Source organism: Anarrhichthys ocellatus, unplaced genomic scaffold (assembly GCF_004355925.1).
Source record: "Anarrhichthys ocellatus isolate YVR2014 unplaced genomic scaffold, GSC_Weel_1.0 scaffold52, whole genome shotgun sequence".
In the NCBI taxonomy this organism is placed as follows: domain Eukaryota; kingdom Metazoa; phylum Chordata; class Actinopteri; order Perciformes; family Anarhichadidae; genus Anarrhichthys; species Anarrhichthys ocellatus.
In genome coordinates this window covers 1405090-1431123 of record NW_022280082.1, presented here as the reverse complement: position 1 = coordinate 1431123, position 26034 = coordinate 1405090, and the positions used below count along the sequence as shown (strand labels likewise).

The 26034-nt window shown below is 41.4% G+C and overlaps 4 protein-coding genes across 7 annotated transcripts in view; 2 read left to right on the top strand and 2 right to left on the bottom strand.

Moving 5' to 3' along the window:
* Positions 1-354: 354 nt before the first annotated feature.
* LOC116395958 (sphingosine-1-phosphate phosphatase 1-like) lies at positions 355-4927 on the bottom strand. Its single transcript, XM_031870219.1, has 3 exons — positions 3912-4927; positions 1913-2002; positions 355-1419 (listed from the first exon to the last, which is right to left on the bottom strand). Exons 1-3 carry the CDS (start codon positions 4587-4589, stop codon positions 868-870), a joined length of 1320 nt encoding a protein of 439 aa, XP_031726079.1. The 5' UTR covers positions 4590-4927; the 3' UTR covers positions 355-867.
* Positions 4928-6222: 1295 nt separating this feature from the next.
* On the top strand, positions 6223-19292 carry LOC116396059 (potassium voltage-gated channel subfamily H member 5-like). Its single transcript, XM_031870442.1, has 12 exons — positions 6223-6295; positions 7742-7865; positions 8449-8555; positions 8668-8796; positions 9603-9715; positions 9969-10361; positions 10460-10552; positions 10909-11338; positions 14569-14768; positions 15794-16046; positions 16396-16592; positions 18144-19292. The coding sequence occupies exons 1-12, from the start codon at positions 6223-6225 to the stop codon at positions 19290-19292; spliced, it is 3261 nt and encodes a 1086-aa protein (XP_031726302.1).
* A 1943-nt stretch (positions 19293-21235) lies between these two features.
* Positions 21236-23732, top strand: l3hypdh (trans-L-3-hydroxyproline dehydratase). 2 transcript variants are annotated; one of them, XM_031870283.1, is made up of 6 exons: positions 21236-21356; positions 22040-22524; positions 22606-22775; positions 22914-23036; positions 23146-23283; positions 23551-23732. In XM_031870283.1, the coding sequence occupies exons 1-6, from the start codon at positions 21238-21240 to the stop codon at positions 23674-23676; spliced, it is 1161 nt and encodes a 386-aa protein (XP_031726143.1). In that variant the 5' UTR covers positions 21236-21237; the 3' UTR covers positions 23677-23732. The 2 variants fall into 2 exon arrangements, with proteins under 2 accessions (XP_031726143.1, XP_031726144.1); XM_031870284.1 differs by lacking the exon at positions 21236-21356 and adding an exon at positions 21380-21799.
* Positions 23733-24099: 367 nt separating this feature from the next.
* The window catches only part of daam1b (dishevelled associated activator of morphogenesis 1b), a 43002-nt gene continuing 41067 nt past the window's right edge, over positions 24100-26034 (bottom strand). For all 3 annotated transcript variants that reach the window (XM_031870279.1, XM_031870281.1, XM_031870280.1), the window contains one exon: positions 24100-25612. In XM_031870279.1, the coding sequence (XP_031726139.1) occupies positions 25400-25612 (213 nt within the window). In that variant the 3' untranslated portion in view covers positions 24100-25399. The remainder of the gene's footprint in view (positions 25613-26034) is intronic.

Here is a 26034-nt window from a genome sequence, read left to right as displayed (position 1 = left end):
CTCTTGCAAAACTACAAATAGATTGTGTAACTACCTCGACACCTGTGAACTTGCTCCAGGCGGATTGTATTTAAGCGCGGCAACAACTGAGAAGTGAAGTGACTTCACACATTACTGATTCATGGCTTGGTTTATTCTCCAATAACATCTTATTTAATTCAAATCAAAGATGGAAATGAACAATATATTCCTCATTATTAAATGCAATCATCATGACAGTACATTTGATATATTTTATATTTGCTTCAGTTAACACTTAAATGTGTCCACCACATGTGGATCTAAAGGAATAAAGGCTGGTGATGCTCTGTATTAGTCTTGTCAACAAATGAAAAAGACTCAAACCAACAACGCTTTGGTGCAATATCTTCCTACTTTCTTTAATCTGTGCCTCCTGGAGCTGAAGCACACTGGTCCATAATAACAAAGGGCTTAATTATACCTTAAAACAGCTGGAGTATTGAAAGTCAAACAGAAGTAATGATTACATTTGTTGTGGACTATTTTCAGCCTCGGACCGATACACATTTAGTGCATTAACAGTGAGAGAATGGTGTGTGTGGGATCAACTCATCATACTGAAGGAACATGTCAGTGGAGCTCAATGGCATAGAGGAACATTGACAGTCCAAAAAACAAAACAAAAAAAAAAACAGAATATCACCAAATGTATTCTTTAAATCAGTTTTTGAGCCTTATCATGTGTCGAAACAAGCAGCATGTTTCCAAGTGCTCTTTGCCTTCAACATAAGGTGAACATGTCAGCAGTAAATGACAGTTTGCGCACACACACACACACACACACACACACACACACACACACACACACACACACACACACACACACACACACACACACACACAAACTCAGGCCAGGTTTAAGATCCTAAAGATGAGCGGCACCACACAGACACAACTGAAACCAACAACACTGTAGACGATGTAACGGTACGGCAGCTCTACTTTCATGTGCTGCCTCGCTTGTCTTACGTCGTCTGTTGGCAGCGCGAACAGGCGACATAAGAACGGAATAGTCACCGCTTTCATAACCATTCTCGTGATGAGGATGACCGCGACTCCGATGAGGAAGCGGAGCACAGCGAGTACCACCAAACTGGTGCCGATCGGTGGTAAAGTTAGAGGAAGCGAGGACAGCGGTGGATCCAGCAGCAGCCCCAGCTGATAGTTCACGTGGGTAGCGACGGCCGCTCCCGCCGCGGTGCCCAGACCCTGAGCCGTGTCACCCCGAGAGGTGCTCCAGGAGTCCAGAGAGAAAGCCACGAGTCCGAGGCCGACGTGGGACACGATAATCACAAGAGGAGCAAAGTGGTCCGTCATGTAGAAGTTGTCGATCTTGTCCAAAATAGGCTGGAAGAAGGCTAGAATAAGAAGGCTGTAGAGGAAGCCAGTTATTACCTCCTGCAACACAGGGACACAAACCATTGTAAACAATGCATATGTGCCATGAAAGCAATGATATTTGACTCATACATGCCTGATACACACAAAGTCTTATAAAGCCCTTTCATGATTCATTGTGTTTTGATTGCAGAAGTTACTCTGAACAAATTGTATTAGTTGTTGTTGTACTGCAGAACATAAACAACATACGAACATGGCAACCAAATGTATTTATTGGCTCTTTACATATTTCCTCTGATCATTGAGTTTAAGTTCCTGAGAATGTTATAGACATAAAAAAACGGGGCATGAGTGGCTGTTGTGCATATTAATGTTATGCATTTATGTTAAAAGAAGTAATCTGTCTACCTATAGAAACAGAGAACATGTTTGACCAAGTCAGACCTCTTCTGAGCTGGACTTCAGGTGTCAGTGGAGGCTAAATGTTGAGGTGGAGCAGCATCACTTTTTAGGGATTATTTATTTCACATCATGCATTTAATATACTTACCAGAATAGAATGCATCCCCATGTAGACTCTGCTTACACACACCAGCACACTCCAGCTGAGAGCCACACAAAAGCCAAAGAGGAAGGGATACTAGGAGCAAAAACATTAAAAAACATGTAATATATATATATATAGATATATATATCTATAGATATAGATATATATATATAGATATAGATATATATAGATATATATATAGATATATAGATAGATATTAGAAAGGTGGTTTAAAAATACAAGAATCCACATCATAGTTTTCTAACAAAGAGCTTCATCAGTAATGCAGAGACAGAGACCACTAGCCCAGCAAAATGCACATAGAATCTGAATTCACCGTCAGCAGAAATAGCTTTCAAAAGCCACAGTGCATCGTGGGTTTATTTAATGCATCGGCCATTGTGGGGAAACAATAAACAAGGTTGTACTTAGACACTGTGGTGCTTTGAGCTAAATGCTACCTTCAGCATGTTAACAACAACACAAGACACTTTGAATCCGCCTCCTGCTGTGGAAGCCGTTTATGGTCCCGTATCTTATCTTTCGTAACCTGATCCTTTGAGATGTCAGTTCCTCAACATTCCACATCAGTGAAATTGATGACACGCAAAAGAGTTCAGGCAGTTCAGACAACTGCCTGAACTCAGTTCAAAGATCTTATGCTAGAGTACAACAACAACAACAACAACAACAACAACAACGAGAGCATGTAGGCTCTATGCTTACTTTTGTTTTTGGGGCAATTGTGCTAATGCATTTCTTTTTATCTTTAAACATACCGTGTGCACAAGATGATTTAACTAAGATTACAGAGTTGCACATGGGACCCATCAAAAGGATAAGAATCCATTGTATCCAATTCAAATCCCTGAGTGAACCCATTTAAGTTTAGGCTTCGACTTTTAAAAGAAACTAAAGTTATTAATGACGACAACTCAACAGACTGGAGCGGGTTCTTGCACAGAAGCCCAACATCAGCCAAGTTTCATTTTGGCTTGCCATCAAGGCGCTCGTGAAATTAAAGTTAATTAGTTATTAAGTGGAAAAGTTCCATGGCTTTAAGCTCTCTGATCTGATACGACTCTACACTCTTTGGTGAAGTCACCCTCCCAAATCCAACAACCTGGTCCTCCATCTTAACCAGAAAAGACGCTCACAGTAACATGTGCTTACTGATACTTTCACTTCCCATAAGTCAAATCCACTCGTCTCCTCTCTCTGTCTTACAATGTAGAACAGTAACTCTTTGTTTACCTAAAAATATGAACTACCTATTCACTCCTCTGACACACCCTGTCATGTTTTAACAGTCTGCTTCAACAGAGAAATGTTTTTTTAGCTCCAGGTTCATCAGAGACTAGGCAACAAGAATTAACAATGATTCAGAAGCCTTGTGTATTTCTTGAACCCTGGTCTTTTTCCTTTAGATTTACTTCCCTGAACCTTGAAACTGTGGCTCTTGGGGCCCTTGAAACTCTGGTGCATAGGGCCACCTCTCCTGTGGGTTATCAAAACATCTTCATATCACAGCTAGAACGCTGGATTCTCAAACAACAACACTGGCGTAGCAAAGAGATATTTGTTCATTTAGATGTAGTCTGTAATAACATCACATTTCCAGTTCCACGCAGTGTATTGCCTCACAGCTGGATTAACACACAGCTGGATTAACACTGCAGGGGGCCGTTCCTTCTTCCTCTCACTCTGTGTGCACAGTGTATATATATATATATTTCCCGTTGTGTTTAAGAACCCATTAGATCAGCTGGAATACTACCCTGGTGTGCAGAGTCTCGGGTAGTTTGTGTAATTTGCATGAACACAATTTCTCAATTCCCAAGTTGACATGTTCAAATTGCTTGTTGTTGTCTAAGCAGGAGTCCAAAACCCAAAGATAGTTATTAAGCATCATATCATAGAAGATTAAGAAAAACAGAAACTGGTGCATCTTGGGTGTTTTTGGTTTAAAAATGGGATTAAGAGGTTTAAAGAGTTCTCTCACCTGCCAACGGCCATAGGTCAGCATGAAGAGACAGAAGGGCATGGCGGTCCCCGTCATGGCGTGCGTGGACGGCATGCTGTACTCGGAGTTGTAGAAGACCTCCACCTTCACCACAGGGGGGGAGGCCGGCCGGGACCAGCGGACCATGTCCTTGGTGGACTGACCCACGAACAGGTTCCAGGCCCAGACCACGATGAGCCTCCTGCTGACCAGGGCGTCGATGTTCCAGAAGAGGAAGGGGAAGAAGACGATGAAGAACATCTCGTTTCCCAGCTCCGTCCCAAACGTGAACAGGTAGAACAGAAACTTGTTCTGGATCAGGAACTCTTGACCCACGTCTCCGGTCAGAGAGTTCCTCCGGAGAGGTTTGGCTCTGGCGGTGTCAGGATCGACATCAGCGACATCGGGCACGACGCTACCGTCAGCCTGCATCCCGTTAACCGGCGGTGCGGTCGCATCCCCGGCTGCTCCATTCCCAACGCCAACGTCCGAGCTTGGACCTCCCTGGTGGACCCTCTTCCTCAGACCGGGACAGTCTTCTCCACTATTATCGGGCTTGACCGGTTCAACCGGAAATGTCCCTTTAACGCCACAGACATACTGAAACCTCGCTACATGGCGCGGGTCTTGGAGATAATTACACATCTGTACAAACTTCTTCACAAAGTCGTTCGCCATGACTTTCAAATAACAGTTAGTTTAAAATGCAGAACACTTAACAAATAGAGGTCATGTTCCTGTAGTGAGCTTTTAAGGAGAAGCGGAGCTCGTTGCATTCCTCTTAACGAAATATAACGACAGAGGTTTAGCTAACAGCACGGAGCAGCTACAACTCACTACTACCTGGAGTCCGCATTCAACTCACAGACCTTGTACATCGGCGTCGACGGCAGCATCCAAAGTCCGTTGAAGTGGTGACAGTTAACCATTACTTCTTCTTCCTAATTCAACATCAGCTAACTGCGTCAGGCCGTTATTCCTGTGTACACGCTTCTTCTTCTTCTTCTTGTTCTTCTTCTTCTTCTTCGTTTGACTTAATGTCAGTCGGTTAATGTACAAAACGTTCGAGGGCTCCCCCTGCTGGAGTTGTGATAAATTACACAGATTTAAAAAAAATAAAATCTAAATTTGCCTGGATGAAGTGGATGAGCAGTGGTGGATTTAGTATTCAGGTACTATATTTAAATTTAAAAAATACATTGTGAAACACCCGAACATAATTAAAAGTCCCGCATCCAAAATGAATAAATGTGTTATTTTATTGGATGATTATGAACATGTAAGCAGTATTTAATGTCATTGCTGTTCACTGTGGAGCTACTTTAACAACTCTACTGGATGAATCTACAACAATGCATTATAGTTTGTAAACTGATCTTATTTTTTCTATGTACCATCTTTATCCGCAAACTAACTAATAACTACAAGTGTCACATAAATATATTTGCGAAAACTAAAGAAGTGATATCTATCTTTGAAACGTTAGTAGCTATGAATAAAGTATCATAAACTGGAAATAATCAAGTTTATTACCTCAAAACATAACACCTCAAAATTGTACTTAAGTAGGCCGACAGTAAACTATTTTGGTCTACACTTGTAAATGCTCTAATTATTTTCTGAATTAGTCAAATAATTCAGAAATTCAAAATACCATAGATTGAAGCTATACTAACACACACCTATTTCCAAATACAAACGTTTTCCAATTGATTTTTCAAAACGTTTTTCAACATATTATTAGTTATGGATAGGGAAAACGATCAGGCATTGTAGGGCCACATCACATTCCAATAAATCTCCAATTACTACCCATGTTAAAAGCAAAAACAAAATTTAAGTTCTCACAAAGATATAATAGAAATGAAAGGTCTGAAAAGCCACAGACAATAATACCAGAATAACACCGGGATATTATAGCGATTTACCTCCAAAATAAAAGCATCAACTTTAATGTTTTTGTTATCAGGCTGGTGTGACTCTTATATATATTTGTACATGATATATTTGAAGACTGATCTTCATTTAGCAGGTAAAACTCCATCCAAGTTATGTATTGTGACTAAGCTTATCCTGTTACTCCATATGTGTAGAACAACGTGGTTATAAATGTGATGTGAAAATGACAGTTTGGGGATAATAAGCACCATTTACCTTTTACTTCTAAAACCTGTCCGGAAGTACCTCATCTCATACTTGTGATCTTGACACTTGTGGTCCACGCTCCGGTCGGGCAGATATCTGAGGGGGGTATTTGTTAACAACAGCACGACCACCGAGCAGCTCTGAGTCTGTGTCCGGAACCCTCATCATGCATGGGGGCAAGAGAGGACTGGTGGCTCCGCAGAATACTTTTCTGGAAAATATTGTCCGGCGCTCCAGCGGTGAGTTTTAACTGAGAAAGGAAAATAATAATAATGAATGGATGTTGATTTGGCATGTCACTCACGGTACCACCCAAGGCTGCATGTGATGCTGACGTAAACCTTTAATGTTATTTAATATAAAGCAGCAGCAATTAAGACTTGACTGTTGTACTTTCCACTTTTGTGCAACTACCTAACAATAAAATATGAATAATGCAATATGTCTTGTGTCCAAATCATCTAGGTTAATAAACTAAAGTCAGTATAATAGTCTATACTTATGATACCCATTAAGACATATATCGATATATTATTATCAATAGCTATAGAAACAAGAACGTTTATTGGTCTGTCAAAGTCCATTTTATGTTTTATTGCTCATTATAAGATGATTTAAGGGCTACTCTTCTAATGTGCTTCTTTTTCTGATTAGTTTATCTGGATTCCTACAAACGCCTTTTTAATTTTCTTTTCGGGGATGTATAATGTAATTTGTGTTTGGTGACTTTGGCTATATTATCTGTATAGTGCCTCTGTTACACTTACTTACATTACTGTGTCGTTATACAATAATATTTGTTAGTATTTGCTGTTTATATTTCAGAAAGGTAATATTATTATTGAAAATATCTTTGGGATTGACAGTCTGTAGTATATTTTAGACACATTTAGTCTGTTACAATAATCTGAAATTCAGTCATTATTGTCTGAATCACTCAGACCCTGAAACACTGCAGCTGCAGAGTGAATGTATTGATTACAACATAAATAGTTAAGTTCAAGATACACATGCTTTAAGTTTTAAAGCTTCAATACTGACTGTACATTGGAGAACATATCAGTCATTTCTATCGAGACAGCAGTTTCATCCAACCTGCTGTGAAGCTGGAGAGCTTTGCAGCTCCTCATCAATATTTAATTGACATTAAGGGTGGAACATAAACATATTATCAACAACTGTTTCTGCTGAGGGAGTCGTCTAATTATCATTGTTTACTGCTGCTTTAAGATCTTGTTTCTGTTACATATGATTATTAAAACAATTGTACGTAGTGGGAGAGTTTGCTTTATAGTGATTTGAAGGATTGCTATATTTCACATACAGACTTATGTGTATGTTGAGGTTTTCTCTGATGCATGACACTGGTCAGCAGCAGGATTTATAGGAGACTATATATATATATATATATATATTTAAATATCAGATTTATACAAATATTTTTTTATTGGAATGTAAAACATAGTTGTCAAAAATATTAATCAATGGCAACACAGCTAAAAATCGGTTTCTACGAGGTTGCAGTTGCATAACTCCAGTTGCAATGACTTTACGGACACACAACGGCTTTGATTGACAAAACCCCCAAAAGGTTGATCAACAGGTGCCCTAAAGTCTGCAGGTTTGTTGTTAGTCTTGACTAGTTTTGTTTCAGACTGCTGTATTTTTGATGTATTTTCTTGCAGAAACCAGTTTCCTTCTGGGAAACGCACAGATCGTGGAGTGGCCAGTCGTTTACAGCAACGATGGATTCTGCAAGTTGTCTGGATACAACAGAGCCGAAGTCATGCACAGAAGCAGCTCGTGCAAGTGAGATGCCTTTTGTTGTATAATGATCTGACGTTAGCTTGCATCTATAAGTGAATATAGAACAGATTGCATGTGTGCTGATGCCTTTTCTTTTTCATATTGAATCTCAGCTCCAGCAATTCCAATATACCTTTATTTAGTGAGCAGTGATTTATCATATTAATTTATTTGACAAGAGCTGTGCTCATTGATCAACACAAGAAAAGAAAAAAAATACTGTAAATTAGCCACATTTTGCCAAAAATAGCTACATTTCATCTGTTGTCCCTGTCCAGATGTTTAAAGGCACCAAACAATCTGATCTGATCTTTATATACACACAAATATATCTTATAAAGGTCAACTAATTAATTATGGATGTGGTGAAATCAGAGGACCAACAATAATACAATAATCTTGCTGTTCTCATTGTAAAAAACTGTGACCACTGATTTGCAGCAACTACAATAAAGATGAAGAAGAAAAAGTGTTCAATCCAAGTTAGTGATGTCTGTCTTTAATGTTCTTCCTTTCTTTCTAACAACAACAACAACAACAACACACTCCCTTTTGCTGTTTGGTATCCGTCTCCCTTGTTTTGCAGTTTCATGTATGGTGACCTGACTGATAAGAAGAGTATAGACAAAATCAGACAGACCTTTGATAACTATGAGTCCCATTTCTATGAGGTGCTGCTCTATACAAAGAATAGTAAGTTTCACTAGAGATTTACTCTATTTTTTTTAACTAGAAATCATCAAATGCATTTTGTTTATCTCCATTTGTGCTCTCTCACAATGCTCATTTAAACTGTGTCCTGCAGGAACACCGATATGGCTCTACATGCAGGTAGCTCCCATCAGAAATGAGAACAACAAGGTGGTGCTTTTCCTCTGCACCTTCAGAGACATTACGCTTTTCAAACAGCCGATTGAAGATGAAACAACTAAAGGTGAGACAGCTCATATTTTTGCGTCTGGTTCAAATGGTTTCAGCCAGACTGCATTCAGTATTTAAGTTTAATCATGGTAAACCGTTTGGTCTTATTTCACACACTAAAGGGTTACAACATGCATTTACATCAAGTAGATATCTCATTAAGGCCCAGACAAAGCTATAGTTTATCCAACAACACCATGGAGGGTGCAGTGCAGCTCAAAGTCTCGAGCGTACGAGTGGCTGTGACTCAACAGACGTTTGTTTCCTGGTATGTAATATACATCTGTCCAGGTGTTGTGTGTGCGGGTCAGCGAACACTCGTCTCTGAGGGTGCCATGTCCCAAGGGATTAAGTGTGCCACTAAGACTTTTACATACATCAAGCAGAAACAAAAGACACTCGGGCCACATGGGGATGGTAAATGTAAGACATACTGATTATAATCGGAGGGAATAAAAGAATCTGTCCACAGCCAGCTGATAGAATTTGAATGTTTTTATAGTGAATATTTAAACACCATCGAGTACTCAGCATATAGAACAAATGCTGATTCTTCTTTATTGCCTAGAAATACAGTAAAACAAATGGATGATGCATTCAATCATATGAAATGAAAAAATGATGTTCTTTCTAAAATGAAAATCATTTTCCAACAATTGGGAATCAATTTATTTAAATCGCAGTTATGTAGTCTCAAAGTGTTTTCTTCAAGAAGATAATGGTCACTATATTGCTATTGCCGATATTTAAAAAGTCACATTACAGCATTGTTATTAAAATGTCTGCATGAAACAGTCTGTTTGTTTTGTCTCTGAGCAGGATGGACAAAGTTTGCCAGACTGACTCGGGCACTGACCAACAATCGAAACCTGGTGCAGCAGTTAGCACCGCTGAGCACTGAGGTCAGCCACAAGCCCTCCAGACTGGCTGAGGTGAGGAGCGTTCAGATCTAAAAGAAGAGTTTGGTTTCAAATGCTACGTATCTACCTGAAAATACCACAAGCTAAATCAAGAGACTTAAAGATAGAAGATCCAGAGTCTGAAATTAGTATATTTCCCAAAATTGTTCAGCGTTTTACAGACAAATTAAAAGTTGCACCACTAGAAGGATCTATGATGCTGTTCCTTGTTGCACTTAGCATGTGATTTTGTACTCGCAATGTTAAATATTCCCTCTCAATAAAGGCTCTTCAGCTGGGGTCAGACATCCTCCCTCAGTACAAACAAGAGGCCCCAAAGACCCCTCCACACATCATCCTCCACTACTGCACCTTCAAGACCACCTGGGACTGGGTCATCCTCATCCTCACCTTCTACACCGCCATCATGGTGCCCTACAACGTCTCCTTTAAGACAAAGCAAAACAATTTGGTTTGGCTGGTGCTGGACAGCATCGTGGACATCATCTTCCTGATTGACATCGTGCTCAACTTCCACACCACCTTTGTGGGTCCTACTGGGGAGGTGATTTCAGACGCGAAGCTCATACGAATGAATTACCTGAAGACGTGGTTCGTCATCGACCTGCTGTCCTGTCTGCCCTACGACATCATCAACGCCTTCGAACACGTAAATGAGGTGAGTGGATTGGCATTAATCCATTGCTGAAATGGTTTACGTGTTGGTACTTAACACTGCACGAAAATATCAAAACATTTCTGATTGTTTCTATGAAGGATGTCATCACATCTTCGTCTCGAGCAAGTCATCTTCATGAGTCTTCAATTTTCCTCAGGAACGCCACACGAACAGAAGACTCTCTATTCCCAGTAAGGAAGTTTAAAATATATATATATATTTTGAAGCTACTTCAGTCAATATATTTTTTTAATATTGACAATGGATCAAATGACTGCACGTATGCCATGAATTAAACATTTGGTCGATTAAATTTCAAAAACTGTGTAAAACTTCCAATCATAAATTCCCAAAACTTAAGTTGACATATTCAAATACTCTGTACTCTGTCTGGCCAACAGCCTAAAACCGAAAGATCTTCAGTTCATAATCATAGAAGACTACAAAACCCAGAAAATAGTCACATTTAAAAATATTGTGGATTAAAAGTGGATTATTGTGGTTTAAATGATCATCAAAATATTTGCCGATTAATTTATCATTGTAGGGTCTCAGCAGTTTGTTCAGCTCCCTAAAGGTGGTCCGCCTGCTCCGGTTGGGCCGGGTGGCCCGCAAACTGGACCACTACCTGGAATATGGAGCAGCCGTCCTGGTTCTGCTGGTGTGCGTCTTCGGTCTGGTGGCCCACTGGTTGGCCTGCATCTGGTACAGCATCGGGGACAACGAAGTCATCGATTATACCACCAACACCATTAAGACAGACAGCTGGCTCTACCAGTTGGCCCTGAGCATTGGGACTCCTTACCGCTACAACGCCAGCGGTACAGGACAGTGGGAGGGGGGTCCCAACAAGGACACGTTGTACATTTCTTCTCTCTACTTCACCATGACGAGTCTCACCACCATCGGATTTGGCAACATCGCTCCGGCCACGGATGGAGAGAAGATTTTCTCTGTGGCTATGATGATGGTGGGCTGTAAGTACTTCCAACATTAAGCGCTGTGTTTATTATCCGTTCCAAACATTTCATAAGATCTCAACAGAAACACAAGTCTTATAGATCTGATCTGACGTAACAAATAGTATCTTCACTGGTCCTTGTATGAGTGGTGGTTAATGGAGCAGTTAATGGAGTCACACAGCCGTCTAATATAATGTAGATACAAGCTCTTTCTATCACATGAACACACACACATTCAAACGATTAACACAAGGCCTCCAATGGTTCCCGTGTTCTTCCAAGCCTCTGACAAATGGCACAAACCCTCAAATGTATCAATTGCCCGTGGACAGTTTGTCAAGTGAAATTCAAGCGAAGCTTTTCAGACCAGCTTAAATCAAAGTGACTGCTGTTTTTCTACTTCAGTGGATGCACAGCACAACCTTGACAGTCTAAATAAAGCTGAATAGAGGACAAAAGAACAGCAGCTCCACTGTTGTTTCACTGGGATACACTATGAAGGCGATGTCTGCTGAAGCACACACACAATTCAAAAAGGTTGCATCAGTTATGATGTGCGCTCTCTCTCCTCCCTAAACACTGTGTGTTTTACCTCAGTGACGTACCCATTTCTACTGGCCCTTACTGTCTAATTGACAGATGCCGCTTCCTATCAACATACATCAGTTTAGACACTGGTATTTTAGCTGCATTTGGCATTAAGTTCAAGTTCAAGGCAGTGGGATGTTGCACATTTAACACGGTATAAGAGCCAAGTATCAACTTTATGAAAATAGTTCAATATAAATACAAGAGAATGCAAGAATTTCATGGTTTTGTCGTTGCAACTTTGTCTTAGCTAAGCAGCACAGGACTAATATTTAGCCATAGCCAGCCCAGCTAGCAAGCTCCCACAACGTGTAACAGTGACAGCTGCCTATAAAGAGAGGATTTCTGCCACTGGTTACAGTGATATACGCTACTGGTTTGTGTCTGCAGCTGCAGGTGTGAAGTGATTATGCCAGTAGAACAACAGCTGCACAGCATGAGACACTTTTCAATCTTCCCCCCTCACTCTACAGCAGACGATACATTCATCCTTTGATGCCGTTTCCATCCCGCTCATGCGTTCATCCGTTCATAATATGCCAGTACAACCTTTGCAGGAGCCGAAACAATCTGGATGCATTTACTTGCATGCTAGTAGTCACAGTAATGTGCTCTACAGCCCGGCTGGTTGTCTGCCAGCTGCCAGGAAAGCAACATATGGTGGAGATGTGCAGGTTTCTGCACAGATACAAAGTCAAATTCAAGCTCAGAATCATTGACTCATAGCTTTCTTACTAATAAACATTTGGTGTAGCAGAGGTCAGAATTGTGTTCGTTTAGATGATTTTCATCTCGACTTGATGTATTTTGCATACTTTTATCACAATAAACAAAAGGCAACAACACAAATCACATATAGACACATGCATGCACAGATGTAGTTTTCTCTGGCACTTTAAATCTCATTCTAATAACAGATCATTTCAGGTACATACATGATTCTTTACAGTATTCAGGGATTCACAGGCTCTCTTGACTCCGGTCGTGTAATTCCCATTAAGCTGCAGCCTCGTTGGTTGTTTGAACCACCGGGGAGAGTTTAGGACTCAGCTTTGTCGATAATAAAAAGTGACATGTTCAGCGTCCATCACAGCCTGCTCTATGGAGGTCTGTCTGAAGGTTGGTCATCATTACTACTCTATCAGGAAAGCATGGTCTTTGAGCTAATTCACTCATACTGAAATGATTCAGGCCCATTCTCTGCTTCAAGCAGATGGTTTATTAAGTCGAGGTCTTGAGTAGCAGGGAATAAAGACCGTAGCATGTTGTATAACACTACTGGCTTATAAACAGTCTACATTGTCTCTCAGTGTCATATTTCTAACTTTACACTAAGACTATTACATCTAAAACAATAAGTCAAACCAGCCTCATTTAAATAACGTTGAACCTCTGCATATAAATAGAAATCTATTTTTATGCAGGTGTCTGTATTATTTCCATCACCCACTGCAGTTACAGTAATAGCTTCACCTTCAGTGTCACTGCTTCCACTTCCAGCCTTTGCTTACAGTTCCTCCGTCACGACTCGCCTTCCTTCACTAACCTTTGGCCCACTCCTCTAAAACAGCATGTAAAGTGATGCAACATAAACTGTGAGGGAAACACAAACTGACGGCCACGCTTCAAGGTCTGTACATCCAAAACTAACCACCCATTATTCTTGTTGTGCTTCGATCACGAAGATCACTCAGTCACACTGAAGTGTCAGTTTCAATTACGGCCGATAAATCTCCTGCTACAGATACAGGAATTATGCGAGAGGAAGAGAAGAAAGGGGGAGCTCGCCTGCAGGCTCCAGTGTAGTAAAAGGACAATGAGCCATCACGTTAGATATGTATCCTAACCTCTGTGATCCTGCTGTGGCGACTGGAGACGACTCTTTCCTCTTGAGTGGGTAAAACCTCACGATAAGAGATACTGACTGACTCTTCGAGGTCACTGCAGCACAGAGCTCTTACTGAGGAAATGCGCATTATGAATGACATTATAAACACTCAATCCGCTACTCAGATTATTTGCATAGGAGGAGTAAAAACCCTGAAAGTTGTTTCCAAAAACATGATAAATCATTCCTTAGTTTACACCTTATAACAAGGATTGATCATGATAATCTTAAAGGGAATAGGAATAGATCAATTAATGAATTGTTTAATAATAAGTTATTATGGTAATGAAGTAGTCAAATGATTGACCTAATGGGATGTTAGAGTAAAAGTGTGGTATTTTTAATGGACCATGTTAATTTTAGTAGAAATATTTTAAGGTTAAACCTCCTTAAAATTGATTAAAACATGAAAAACGCATCCAAGATAATCATCAATTTACATGCATATCCACTAAGATACCTTAACATGCTACAATCCTTTAACTTGTGAACTCCTTCATTTGCAGCAATAATGGTCACTTGAAGATACAAGGTGTACATGTAACTTAAAACATGCCTATAATACATTAAGTATGTGTCATATGTGAGGTGGAATACCTGAATAATGGTTGGAATACAAATCCTATAAATATACATTTTTTACCTCAAAACATTCAGACCTTAATGTGAACCAAACTCCTAATGATCCCACATGGTTTCCTAGAATAAAACATATTGTCTGGCTGCTTTGTGCCTGACTCTGCCCTGTTTTTTTGTTGTTTTTTTTAAGCGCTGCTATATGCAACCATTTTTGGAAATGTCACCACCATCTTCCAGCAGATGTACACCAACACAAACCGCTACCATGAGATGTGCAACAACGTGCGTGACTTCCTGAAGCTTTATCAGGTTCCCAAAGGTCTGAGTGAGAGGGTCATGGACTTCATCGTCTCCACCTGGGCCATGTCTAAGGGCATTGACACAGATAAGGTACGATTATTATTATCATTGTTAGCAGTAACAGTTCATGAATTGTCCCATTTTAGTAACAAACTCTGAAATTTTCATAATCTACTTAATATATACCGTAATTAAAATGTTGTTAAATGGAAATAGTGTATGCTGATTGGATGGAGATTCGTTGTGCACACATGTGCTTGAAGGCCGAAGTTAAACTGATGACTCAAAGAGTAAGAACGCTCTCATTTTAAACAGATAGAGATGTATGGGCGGAGTCTAATAACTAGCATCAAAGGTCACCGCAGATCAATGAGTGCACTTGCTCATTGAGCTCAGGGTTCGTTGACATAATCATAAAGTGTTAGAAAAGGGATATTTTTGCTGAGCTACGGCCAAAGTAACAGCAGATTGATAGTTTAATAATCTGAATAATTTATTTAAAAGGGAAAGGAAAAGCACCCTGAGGAAGGCAAGTGTGTGTTGGTGTATTTTTATAACGTAGGAGCCATATTTATTAAAAGCTTGTTGTTTTTAACCCCTTATGACACATCCGTCCTGTGGATTAAAGCATATTCTACCTTTTTATACTTACTTACTTTCCCCTCCAAGAGCACCGGAAATGCTCCTGATGTCATTCTTTGTCCTCACCACAAAAACGTCTTCTCAGAATGAAACGTTTGTATCTATTTACGCGGTGGGTCCTCTTCACGGAGCCGGCCTCCATGTTTCTACAGTAGCCCAGGCCTGACAAACCAAAGTAACTCTAAATAGGGACATTCGCGTTTCCCCTTCGGCCACCGTAGTTGTCCTAAATGCCTTGCACACAGGCGAAGTTTCAGTTGGTTGCAATTTGCAATATCGACTCTAGATACCGCCAAATCCTACACACTGCACCTTTAAAGATAAACATCTAATGTTTTCTGTTACTAAACCAGTTTCCGCCATTGTCGTTGACATGCCTGCCTGAAAGACTTTTGGCTTTGGAAAATGTTCATGATGAATATACAGTATGATACCTGATAATAACTGCCCTGATATCTCACCATCTCTCTCAGGTTCTCTCAATTTGTCCCAAAGACATGCGGGCGGACATCTGCGTCCACCTCAACCGGCAGGTGTTCAACGATCACCCGGCGTTTCGTCTGGCGAGCGACGGCTGTCTGCGCTCTTTAGCTGTGGAGTTTCAGACCACACACTGTGCACCTGGAGACCTCATCTTTCACGTCGGAGAGAGCGTGGACACCCTCTGCTTTGTAGTCTCCGGCTCACTAGAAGTCATCCAGGACGATGAGGTCATCGCAATACTCGGTAATCTAACGCAACATTACGACATAGACCGGGTCAAGTTTTATCTGTGCCTGTTGGTAAAGATAAAACTAGAACAAAGGTTGTCTTAGTGCAAAGATGCATTCATGATTAAGCGCTGTTATACAAAGTTGAGAAACCAATGTTTAAGTCAAGTCTGATGTTTCGTAAAAGATTGATCCCTGTCACTTCCACACAGTGAGGCATACAGGTTGTTGATTAAAACACTGGTATCGGATCGGTACTTGTATCGGACGATACCCAAAAGCCCAGTTATCACTATCGGGACAGAAAAAGTCAGACCGGTGCATCCCTACCTTCAAACGAAGTGATCATGTCTGTCTCCATCCAGGTAAAGGTGATGTGTTTGGAGACGTGTTCTGGAAAGAGACCACGCTGGCCCGGGCTTGTGCGAATGTCCGAGCTTTGACCTACTGCGACCTGCACGTCATCCGGAGAGACGCTCTGATGAGGGTGCTGGAGTTTTACACGGCGTTCGCCAACACGTTCTCCCGCAACCTCATCCTCACCTGCAATCTACGAAAACGGGTAAACATGTACTGGACAATATAGCTGTCGGGTTTTTTTTCTCTCCATTTGGTTTTCATTGTAGACGTATTGGTTTCTTTAAGGGCATGTTATGCCTTTGTTAGAGTAGACAGTAAAGGTGTCACATTATCAGCAGCTTTGCATCCAAACTTCGCTGAAACGTACAGAACTCTAATTTAAATCCTGAAGGAGGCTTCCAAACACGCCAGGTATGTCAGGCTCTGGCTGACTTTTTGGTAAATCTATTTGATGATGGGTGCAGCCACAAAAGACATGGAGTCTTGGGTTTGAATCGCTCTGTGTGAACATCATAAAGCTTCAATATAGAGTTGGAGAAAGTTGATACAGAATGTATAGACCGACGGATGCTGTCAGTGTCAGACAAAGTTGAATAACATGATTTTAAATATAAAAGCTTTTATGAAGGAATTAAACAGACTGGCATTCATATATAATCTCTGTATCGAGAAAAGTTCAGGAATACAGTCAAACCATAACAGAAACATGGAGGTTTATAATTATTTTATTATGTTCTAAGTAGCTATGTACTTTAAATTTCCTCCGACTTTTCCAGTTTCTTGCAGCTCCATTAAGAGAGGTCTTATGTAATAACAGATACTGAAATCCCACGGTCAGTGAAGCAGCTCTAAATCTAAACAATTTCAAGGCAAATTGTGGCTACATGTTGAAAGATTTATGTATTTTTCTTAAAATGTATTCAGTGAAAACAAAGCAATCTATTATTGATTTGAGCAGCTTTAGAAACAGTTTGTGCTGCATGGGTTTAAGATCAGTCGCTGCCCTCTCTACTGTTATGTACTCAGTTAACTTGCATGCATGTGCATCTTAACTGCACATGAGTACAAGCTAAAAGTGTCCGAAAGCAACTCCTCAAATTATTTCTGCTTTTTTTTTTTATAGTTGTATGTTGTTCAAGAACATTTTGAACCATTTCATCTCATTTTCAGCGGGATTTTCTGCGTTTTGTGCATTATATCAAACAGATGAAACAGATGAGTTTTATGACGATATCATATTCTTAAAAAAAGTCCTACAAACATTCATCATGGGGGGTTGAATCATTGATAGAACTGACAAAGGGAATGTAGTAGCGCTTTGTATTCAGGAGAGTTGGTGTTTCACACGTGAACATAATTTGAATTCTGAACAGTTCATGAACACGAGGTTCTTGTATTTATACCACAGTTCCTTCAGAACATGTTTGCAAAGTCCACGTGACATTCTAATAAGTTGCATCAACTTCCTTTCTTTGTCTTCTGAGGGAATCCAGAGATTCTCAGGGCCTAGATATCGCTCCATTACTTCATTATGGCTCCATTAACGGTTTCCCTCATGCATCGCTGCATTCAGTTCTTTAATATTTCAACAGGTCTACATGCGTATCCTGGCTTTAAAGCTGCATTATCTATGTATGTATGTATGTATGCTCTGTTTCATCCAACTGGAGCTTTATACTATTGGAATGTAAATGTGGCCTCTGTGTGAACATCCTACATTGTTGTCCTCATGCACAGTTTCTTCCTCTTGCAGATAATCTTCAGAAAGATTGCTGATGTGAAGAGGGAGCAGGAGCGCCGAAAAAACGAGGTGACTCTCTGTATTCCTGAAGACCACCCAGTCCGCAAGCTGTTCCAGAGGTTCAGACAGCAGAGAGACACTCAACCACCGGGAGAGTCTCACTCTTACTTTGATCACAACTGTGTACAGGTGGAGCCGCAGCACCAGCGTCACTCCGAATCAAACTCTTACACACAGTGTCAGTCTGTATCTCCTCAGCAGCAGGAGTACAGCTCCGCGGTGCAGAATAATGCACCCTGCTCGGGAGGGGGGAACGCAGGCAGCGGTTGCAGCATGGCTGCCCCTCCACAAGCGTTTGTCCACGCTGAGACGTCAGAGCAAAGCTGCACACAAGAGGCCGGGGAGACTACAGCCAGGCCCGGTGCAGAGAGTCAGCTTTGTCAGAGGGTCAACAGCCCTGTGAAGAGCAGTGGTGCAGGTGGAGAGGGAGCTGTAGGTGGCATTACTGGCAGCAGAGGCTGGGCAAAGTTTAGAAATGCTGCTTCAACTGCACCACCGCCTCCTGCTGTCGAGCCAGAAAAGAAGCCACAGAAAGCAGAGGAGTGGCAGAAAGGACCCCAGTCCTCAGAACGGCTAGCAGCCGCCAACAAGAACCAGGAATTGGAGGAAAGTGGAGAGACGGGGAGCACAGAGGTGGGCAACAGTGCTGGAGAGGCGGGTGAAGAAATAAGCGCCCTGCACAAAACTGACTCCTGTGACAGTGGTATCACAAAGAGCGATCTGCGCATCGACCGAGCCGGAGATTCGAGGAGCTCCTTTGAAAGAAGCCCAATGGAAAGGAGCCCTCTGGAGAGAAACCCGTTTGAGCACAGCCTCGGGGTCGACTCCCTCAAACACTCTTTTGTTCAGCCGGTGTCTGAACAAGCGCTCCTTCAAGCCACCCTGCATGAGGCCAAGCTGGAGCTGAAGGCAGACATTCAGAAACTGAGCGGCCGCCTGTCGGTGCTCGAGTCTCAGGTGAGCGAGATCCTCAGGCTGCTGTCGATGAGAAGAAGACTCTCGCTGCCTCCGACCTCTTCCCCGAAGGCCAGAGTGAAATATCAGGACTCATTCGCTGCCTCCAAGCCGGTCACACCAAAGGCAGACGATGGGCCTTTTTGAAATTTACTGATTCGAAAACCCATAACCTGGATATCTTAAAAAACTGATTTACATAAGCACCAGTTTGCATGTCCTGCTGGACTCTGGCCTGCCAAAGAAATCTCACAGTAAACACCACCACTGCATGCAGGAATCCCTTTATAATGTTACCTTAACACTTCAAAAAAACAGGGATTTTTCTAACAGTCTTTGACGTGTGAGGCACTTTTATGGTCCTGTGTATACTAGATTTAAGAATGCCAAACAGGAAGAATTACTGATTGCTAGGAAATAAATACATTGTAGAGGCATTATAAAACAACGTATCTATGTATCTCATGATTGATACTCTGATGAAGGCTTTTGTTGAAACTTGTGAGCCTGATAGGAGCTGAAGTCACATTTTTCAAAACATATTTTGAGTTTAAGGCTTTTTGTAAAGCTATCATTTCCATGATCTTCCTTGACTTTTATTTTATTGTTAATTTATAGTTTGTGGCAGAACATCAGAGAAGAGGTTAAGCAAGAAGGTTCACTTGCCATAACTGTCATGATTATTTAACCAGCTTGAACTTGCTGTCTTAGAGAAAGCAGGAGCTGCTCGGACTTTTATCAGTCTGAGTTTCCACAAGTGTTAAATACGTCTCCCTTTAGTTACGGAATTAATTGTCAGGTAACGATATTATGTGCCTTACAATAATAAAGCCTCATTCAGGGTTGTTTTAATGAGACATGATCAACTCTTTATGGTTTTTGAGCATATGTTTTACAGTAGAAACATTAATTCTGTTTGACTTTTACCCCTTTTTCGGGGATAATGGAAGAATTTTCTCATTTGAATCTGTCACTGCACTATGCATTCATTGTATGAACTGTTTAGAAACTCTTTATATTGTGTCTGAGCTTCATCCGCATGCATGTGAAATAGGAATAGGTGCTTTAATAGAGTTTTATTGTTGAATATCTTTATCTCTATATTTTGGGAAAGACTTATGTTCCTTAAACAAGATGATCATATTTTGACATGTAAAAAGATGTACATTACTGTACATCCCTTCATGTAACTATGCCTCTTGCTCAGGTATATTTGCTCTGATGTTGAATTGCAATATTTATTTCAGTATGAATGATTATATCTTTGACTACCTGTAAGATTAAATAGTTATGCAATTTATCAATTTAAAACATTTAGCACCCACCGCTATGCAAATCTAAATGAACGGACACTGCTCTTTGTCATGCAAGCGTTTGCATTTGTTTATTCTGGTTGTATAAAGATGATTACGATGATGTACATGACCAAACAGCATGGTTACAGTTGTAGTTCAAGATCTTTTTTTTTTATTTTCTGTGCGACTGAATCATCTCTGTACGAACTGTGAGGATGAAAGCATGTGGCTTTTGGTCTATTATTCAGTACATCCATTTTATATTACATGTATAAATGCTGTTGCATGCATCCAGGGAACCTGTAAACAGTGAAATGAATAATGAAAACCGATGCCTGCTCACCATCTGTTGTTTAGTCTTCTCTGTTATGCAACAAAAGTCAGTCTTTAAATCAAAAGCATTGAAAACTGCAACATGCACAGTTTTTTTCTTATCTTTAACATGTTTTATGCTGCTCATCAAAGTGAGTCAAAGCAGTATTTGTGAACATGAACAGTTGTTGCAATCAAGTTCAATATAGTTACTCCTTTTCTTATTTTTCACGGATTATTTTCACTCAATAGTTAAAAATGGAGACAGATAAGACATTTGGGGAGAGGGCACAGGAACAAGGAAAGGTGTCCAACTTAGAATCATCGTCACTTTTGGCATTAGCAAGATCGGACATCTTCACATTTACAAAATTAAATTTTTAGTTTTCCTCTGCGCTGATATGGAGATAGTACCTCTTACATTATAAATACATATTAAAAATATTTTTCAAGCAAATCTGCAAACAATGGCTTGAACTCAAATAATGCTGACTGCTGACTGTGTTGCACCGTGCTCGCTTCCTGTTTCAACACGTAAACAACGACCCACGTGTCAAACTCGAGCGGACTCGTTTCCCCATAAGACTGCCCAACGTGGAATCCGGTATGTTTTGACCATAGACCGTAAATAAGAAGGTTTGACACTGTACTGCAAAGTTAAACCATGCGGCATTCACGAGGACGGCTACGTGTCACCAGTTAACAGGGTCGCTTGATAAACCGTAACACCGGATATAGAGTGTTCTTGGACGACGTGTCGTTGAGGCAATATTTTCCCAAATCGCTAAAATGTAACAGCTGTTGGAAGTTTGGCCATCGTCTGTTCGTGTGTAGGAGTGTTTTTGCCATTAGTGATACATTTGGGGAGAATGAATGTGAAGGAGACTGTGAGAAAAAACCCCAAAGGGTCTTCTTTGCAAAGAGAATCATGCAACATGGGATCCTAACTGTCCAAAGAGAGTGAATGAGACGTAAATAGACATGAGCACGAGGAAGTAGGATATGGTGCAAGACAAGGAGCTGAGGAGCTTCTTGAAGAAGGGCCAGGTGAACTTTATGACAGTTTACTGTACCACTGTAATAGAAGGGAAATCTGAGAACATTTACCTAACTATAGATGGAACAAGGATGTTTAGTTGCTACATTATTACACTGCTCTTTATAACATTCATGAAAGTAGGAGCAGGAAACCTCCAAGAAAAGATAATTCTAATGATCTACAATAATGAAAATTATGTTAGAAAACAAGCGTTCTGATTTGCATTGTTTTTATTATTTTTGAATCAGCGCTGAGATGGAAATGCTGCTTCCCCCTCACGTGGGAGACAAGCTCTCAGTGGTTGACATGCACACAGGCGGGGAGCCTTTACGGATCATCCGCAGCGGCTACCCAGAGGTCAAAGGTGACAGTGTGCTGTCCAAACGGCGTTATGTCCGGGAACATCTGGATCACCTCAGGAGGGTGCTGATGTACGAGCCGCGGGGACACTACGACATGTACGGAGCCCTGGTGGTGAACAGCGAGATGCCCGAGGCCGATCTGGGGGTGCTGTTCATGCACAACGAGGGGTACAGCACCATGTGCGGACACGCCGTCATTGCTCTGGGGCGCTACGCTGTGGACTACAAACTGGTGAAAGAACCACAGTCACCGGAGACTCAAGTGAACATACACTGTCCCTGTGGGCTGGTGAAGGCCTTTGTCGAGTACTCTGATGGTAAAACGGGGGGAGTGAGGTTTCTCAGCGTGCCTGCGTTTGTGTTTGCAACAGGTAGGACACTCACTCTGAAGAAACTGTTTTCAGGAGGGTTTTTTTTTATGCCCCTGGTTTTACTAAATTACTTTTGACCAGATGTGACGGTGACGGTGGAAAGGTTTGGCGATGTGACGGTTGATATCAGCTATGGAGGAGCCTTCTACGCCTTTGTAGACGCCCAGAGGTTTGGCCTCAATGTGACCAAGTCCAGGACTCGAGATCTGGTAGACGCAGCCACAGCGGTGACCAACGCTGTCAAATCTCAGGTAAGAAGTTCATGTGCGGAGGAAAACAAACATGACGAAATACCCCCAGACAACAGTATCTGTATGCAAAGGGCCTGTCCACGAAGCCTTTGTTGATTTCACATTGCATTTTGACATTTTGGTGTTATTCTCATCTAGGTGAAGTTACACCACCCAACCAGTGATGATCTGGCCTTCCTCTATGGCACCATCCTCACTGACGGCAAAGATGATTATTCCTCCGATCCCACCGCCAATATCTGCGTGTTTGCTGAAGCTCAGGTATTTTACAGAAACTGGTCCAGAGAAAACAAAACACAGCTTGTTATTTGACACTTGGGTGGAGGAGCTATCTGAAAGCTGGCTTCAACTGGTTTTAACGTGTTCTCAGGTGGACCGGAGCCCCACTGGTTCTGGTGTTACTGCCCGAGTGGCCCTTCAGTATCACAAAGGTCTCATCCAGCTGAACCAGACCAGGACGTTTCAGAGCGGAGCCACTGGATCCCAGTTCACAGGGAAAGCTGTTGAGGTACCAGAGGTTCCTTCTGAAAGGTTTATGGGTTTACTGTCACAGTTAAGATGTGCCATTAGCCAAAGGTCAGCAGCAGTTTGAAACAAGTTTAAGTCTCCTCCGGTGGAATCAATCACTGCAAAGTTAAACAAATAAGAGTTTGTGAACAAGTCACTGGTTCTAAGATGCCTGGATGAGTTCAGGCTGTCAATGAGTTATTGTGGTTCTGCTGTTGTGTCTTACAACCTTCTGTTAACAGACGCATGTTTGTGATTTTGTGTTCAGGAGACCACGTATGGAGACTTCAGGGCTGTAGTGGTGGAGGTTGCCGGCAGAGCTTTTTACACCGGAGTCTCGTGCTTTGTGCAGGAGCCAGATGACGAGCTGGCTCAGGGTTTTCTACTGAAGTGAGCCTCAATTACAGGTTGTCATCAAACATGGTTATACATTAAAAAAAGTGTTTGAAACGGCTTATTAAGTACTTTGTAGCTTAGCAAACAATAGAAAATCTCAAAGCTCTCCAAGAAGAGAATTGGATCTGTAATAAACTGTTAAAGAGACAAAATGTTAGATTTGTTTTCTATGTAAGACAAATGTCTAGCCTGATTTACCGAGTATTTGATCAATAAATAAGTATTTACCATTTTGTTTTGATTTAATAATGGGTGAAACTATCCACCTTTCACAAGGACTAACCTGGTTTAAGATTAGTTTTTCTGTTCAGTAACATTTACTGACCACTAGATGGAGCCATGAGCCCGGTGCCTATCATACACTGCATCATAATTCATTCAAGTGCATGTGCTTAGCAGCTGAATGCAACAAAAACTCAAAACTGTTTCTCCCATTTATTATCATCATCAGGTCATTGTACAATAGAAAGCAATATTTAAATTATAAAAGTCCAATGGAGGTGTTTGACTCTGGATGGATTCACACAAAGCCGAGCGGACAAATTAAAGTCAAAGGTTTCACGTCCACATGTGATGTTTTCTACAAGAATGAAATCATCACATGTGGATCACGCAGAGTTTAAAACCAGGGTGTTGTCTTATTCTGTCGCAGTGTAAATCCAGCCAGAGTACAGAAGACATATTCCATATATTCAATGAATACGTAAAGGAGGGCACTCCCTTCGGAGAGGGGAAATAAGTGTATTGCATCGACTGGGTATTGTTTTAATAGCATTCAGCATAGTAATTATGAATTTATATGTGCATGTGTCACAAGCACGCAACCTTATGTATATAGATATATATGTAATCTATGACATGAGTGTCCACACTTGTAGAGAAACTGCAGATTAGACCCAGGCCTTTGAGAGTACCCACTCAACAAATAGAACAACAACGTTAAGGCCAGCTCTTAACAGGGAAAAACTTCAAATAAAACATACAGTGATCAGATATAGAAATGCTGCATGTCAATAATGATGAATAGAAAAGAAACTTCTCAGCCGCGTCACTTGCAGTCCAAACACCACGTCTGTCTTAACAGCGCAGCGCCTCAGTCCTGTGATGGTTCTGACTGCAAGAGACCGGCAGGGTCAAGAGGAAGTTCAGCTTCAGTCTTTCTCGGACAACTCGGGCATGAAAGCAGCCTCTCTCAATCTATGAAATCAGTCCGTACAAAATGGCCCCTTGTGTTTTTAATGGAATCATCTTCCTGTTTGGGTCGAGCATCAAGCCCCGAAGGAGTCTGCTAGCTGCACATTTCACTCTGTGCATAGATTCAGACGTACAAAAACAGCACAGAACTGCTCCTGTCATACAAGCGTGAGCTTCTCTTGCACCCGGAAGGAACCTTTTCCCCAGCGGGGCAAACATCCAGCTCTTGTGCAACAACTTTGAAACATTTCATTTGACCAAGCCGATCCTTCGGCGGGAATTATCTGATTTGGTCGTCAACAAGTTTTGGCTTCTTCTCCGTTTAACATCAAAATCTCAAGAGGATGAAAGGTCTGATCATGTTGTGTTGCTGTGTGTGTGTGGCTCTGCAGCGATGATGCCAGGCCGAGCCGGGTGGGAGGGGAGGGGAGGGGGGAGGGGGAGGAATGTGCATGTCAGTTTGACCCAGAGGGAAACTAATGAGCAGGGTGGGCGAACGAAACAAGGACGATGACCTCAACCCCCGCTTAGAAGTTGAGCTTTGTGACCGGTCGCTCTCTGCTCGCGTCTGTTGTCTGGCTGTTGATGCGCTTGCGGTTGCGTTTCATTTTGGATAAGTCCTTGTCGAAGACCTCGCCGGACCGCAGCGCAGACACCAAGTCGTCAAACTCGCCTCCGTCGTCCTCTCCGTTTGCCTTTGCTTTCCGGGCCTTTCGCTCCCGCTCCCTCTGCTCTTTCAGCTGATGACACAGAAATAAAAATCAATGTATTTAAAACTGAAATTACCGCCTCGCAGGTGTGTATGCCTCCACCAACCAGTCATGTTACAGTTTACATTCATGTCTGTCCAAAATGTCCTCACTTCCTCATTTCATCCTATTAAACATTTATGGGAAATTGTCATAATTAGTGTCTGAATTTCTTGATCTATGGACAAAAATCCAAGTGACCTTTGACCACCAAAATCGAATCAGTTCATCCTTGAGAGCAAGTGGACTTTTATGCAAAATTTGAGAAAATTCACTAAAAGGTGTTCCTGAGATATCACATTCACGAGAATGGACCCGAATTTATTAACATCAGAGAAATAGTTTGACATTTTTTTAATACATTTAGTCATAGAAATAGTTGGGAAGATTGATACCACTCTTATCTGTGTGTT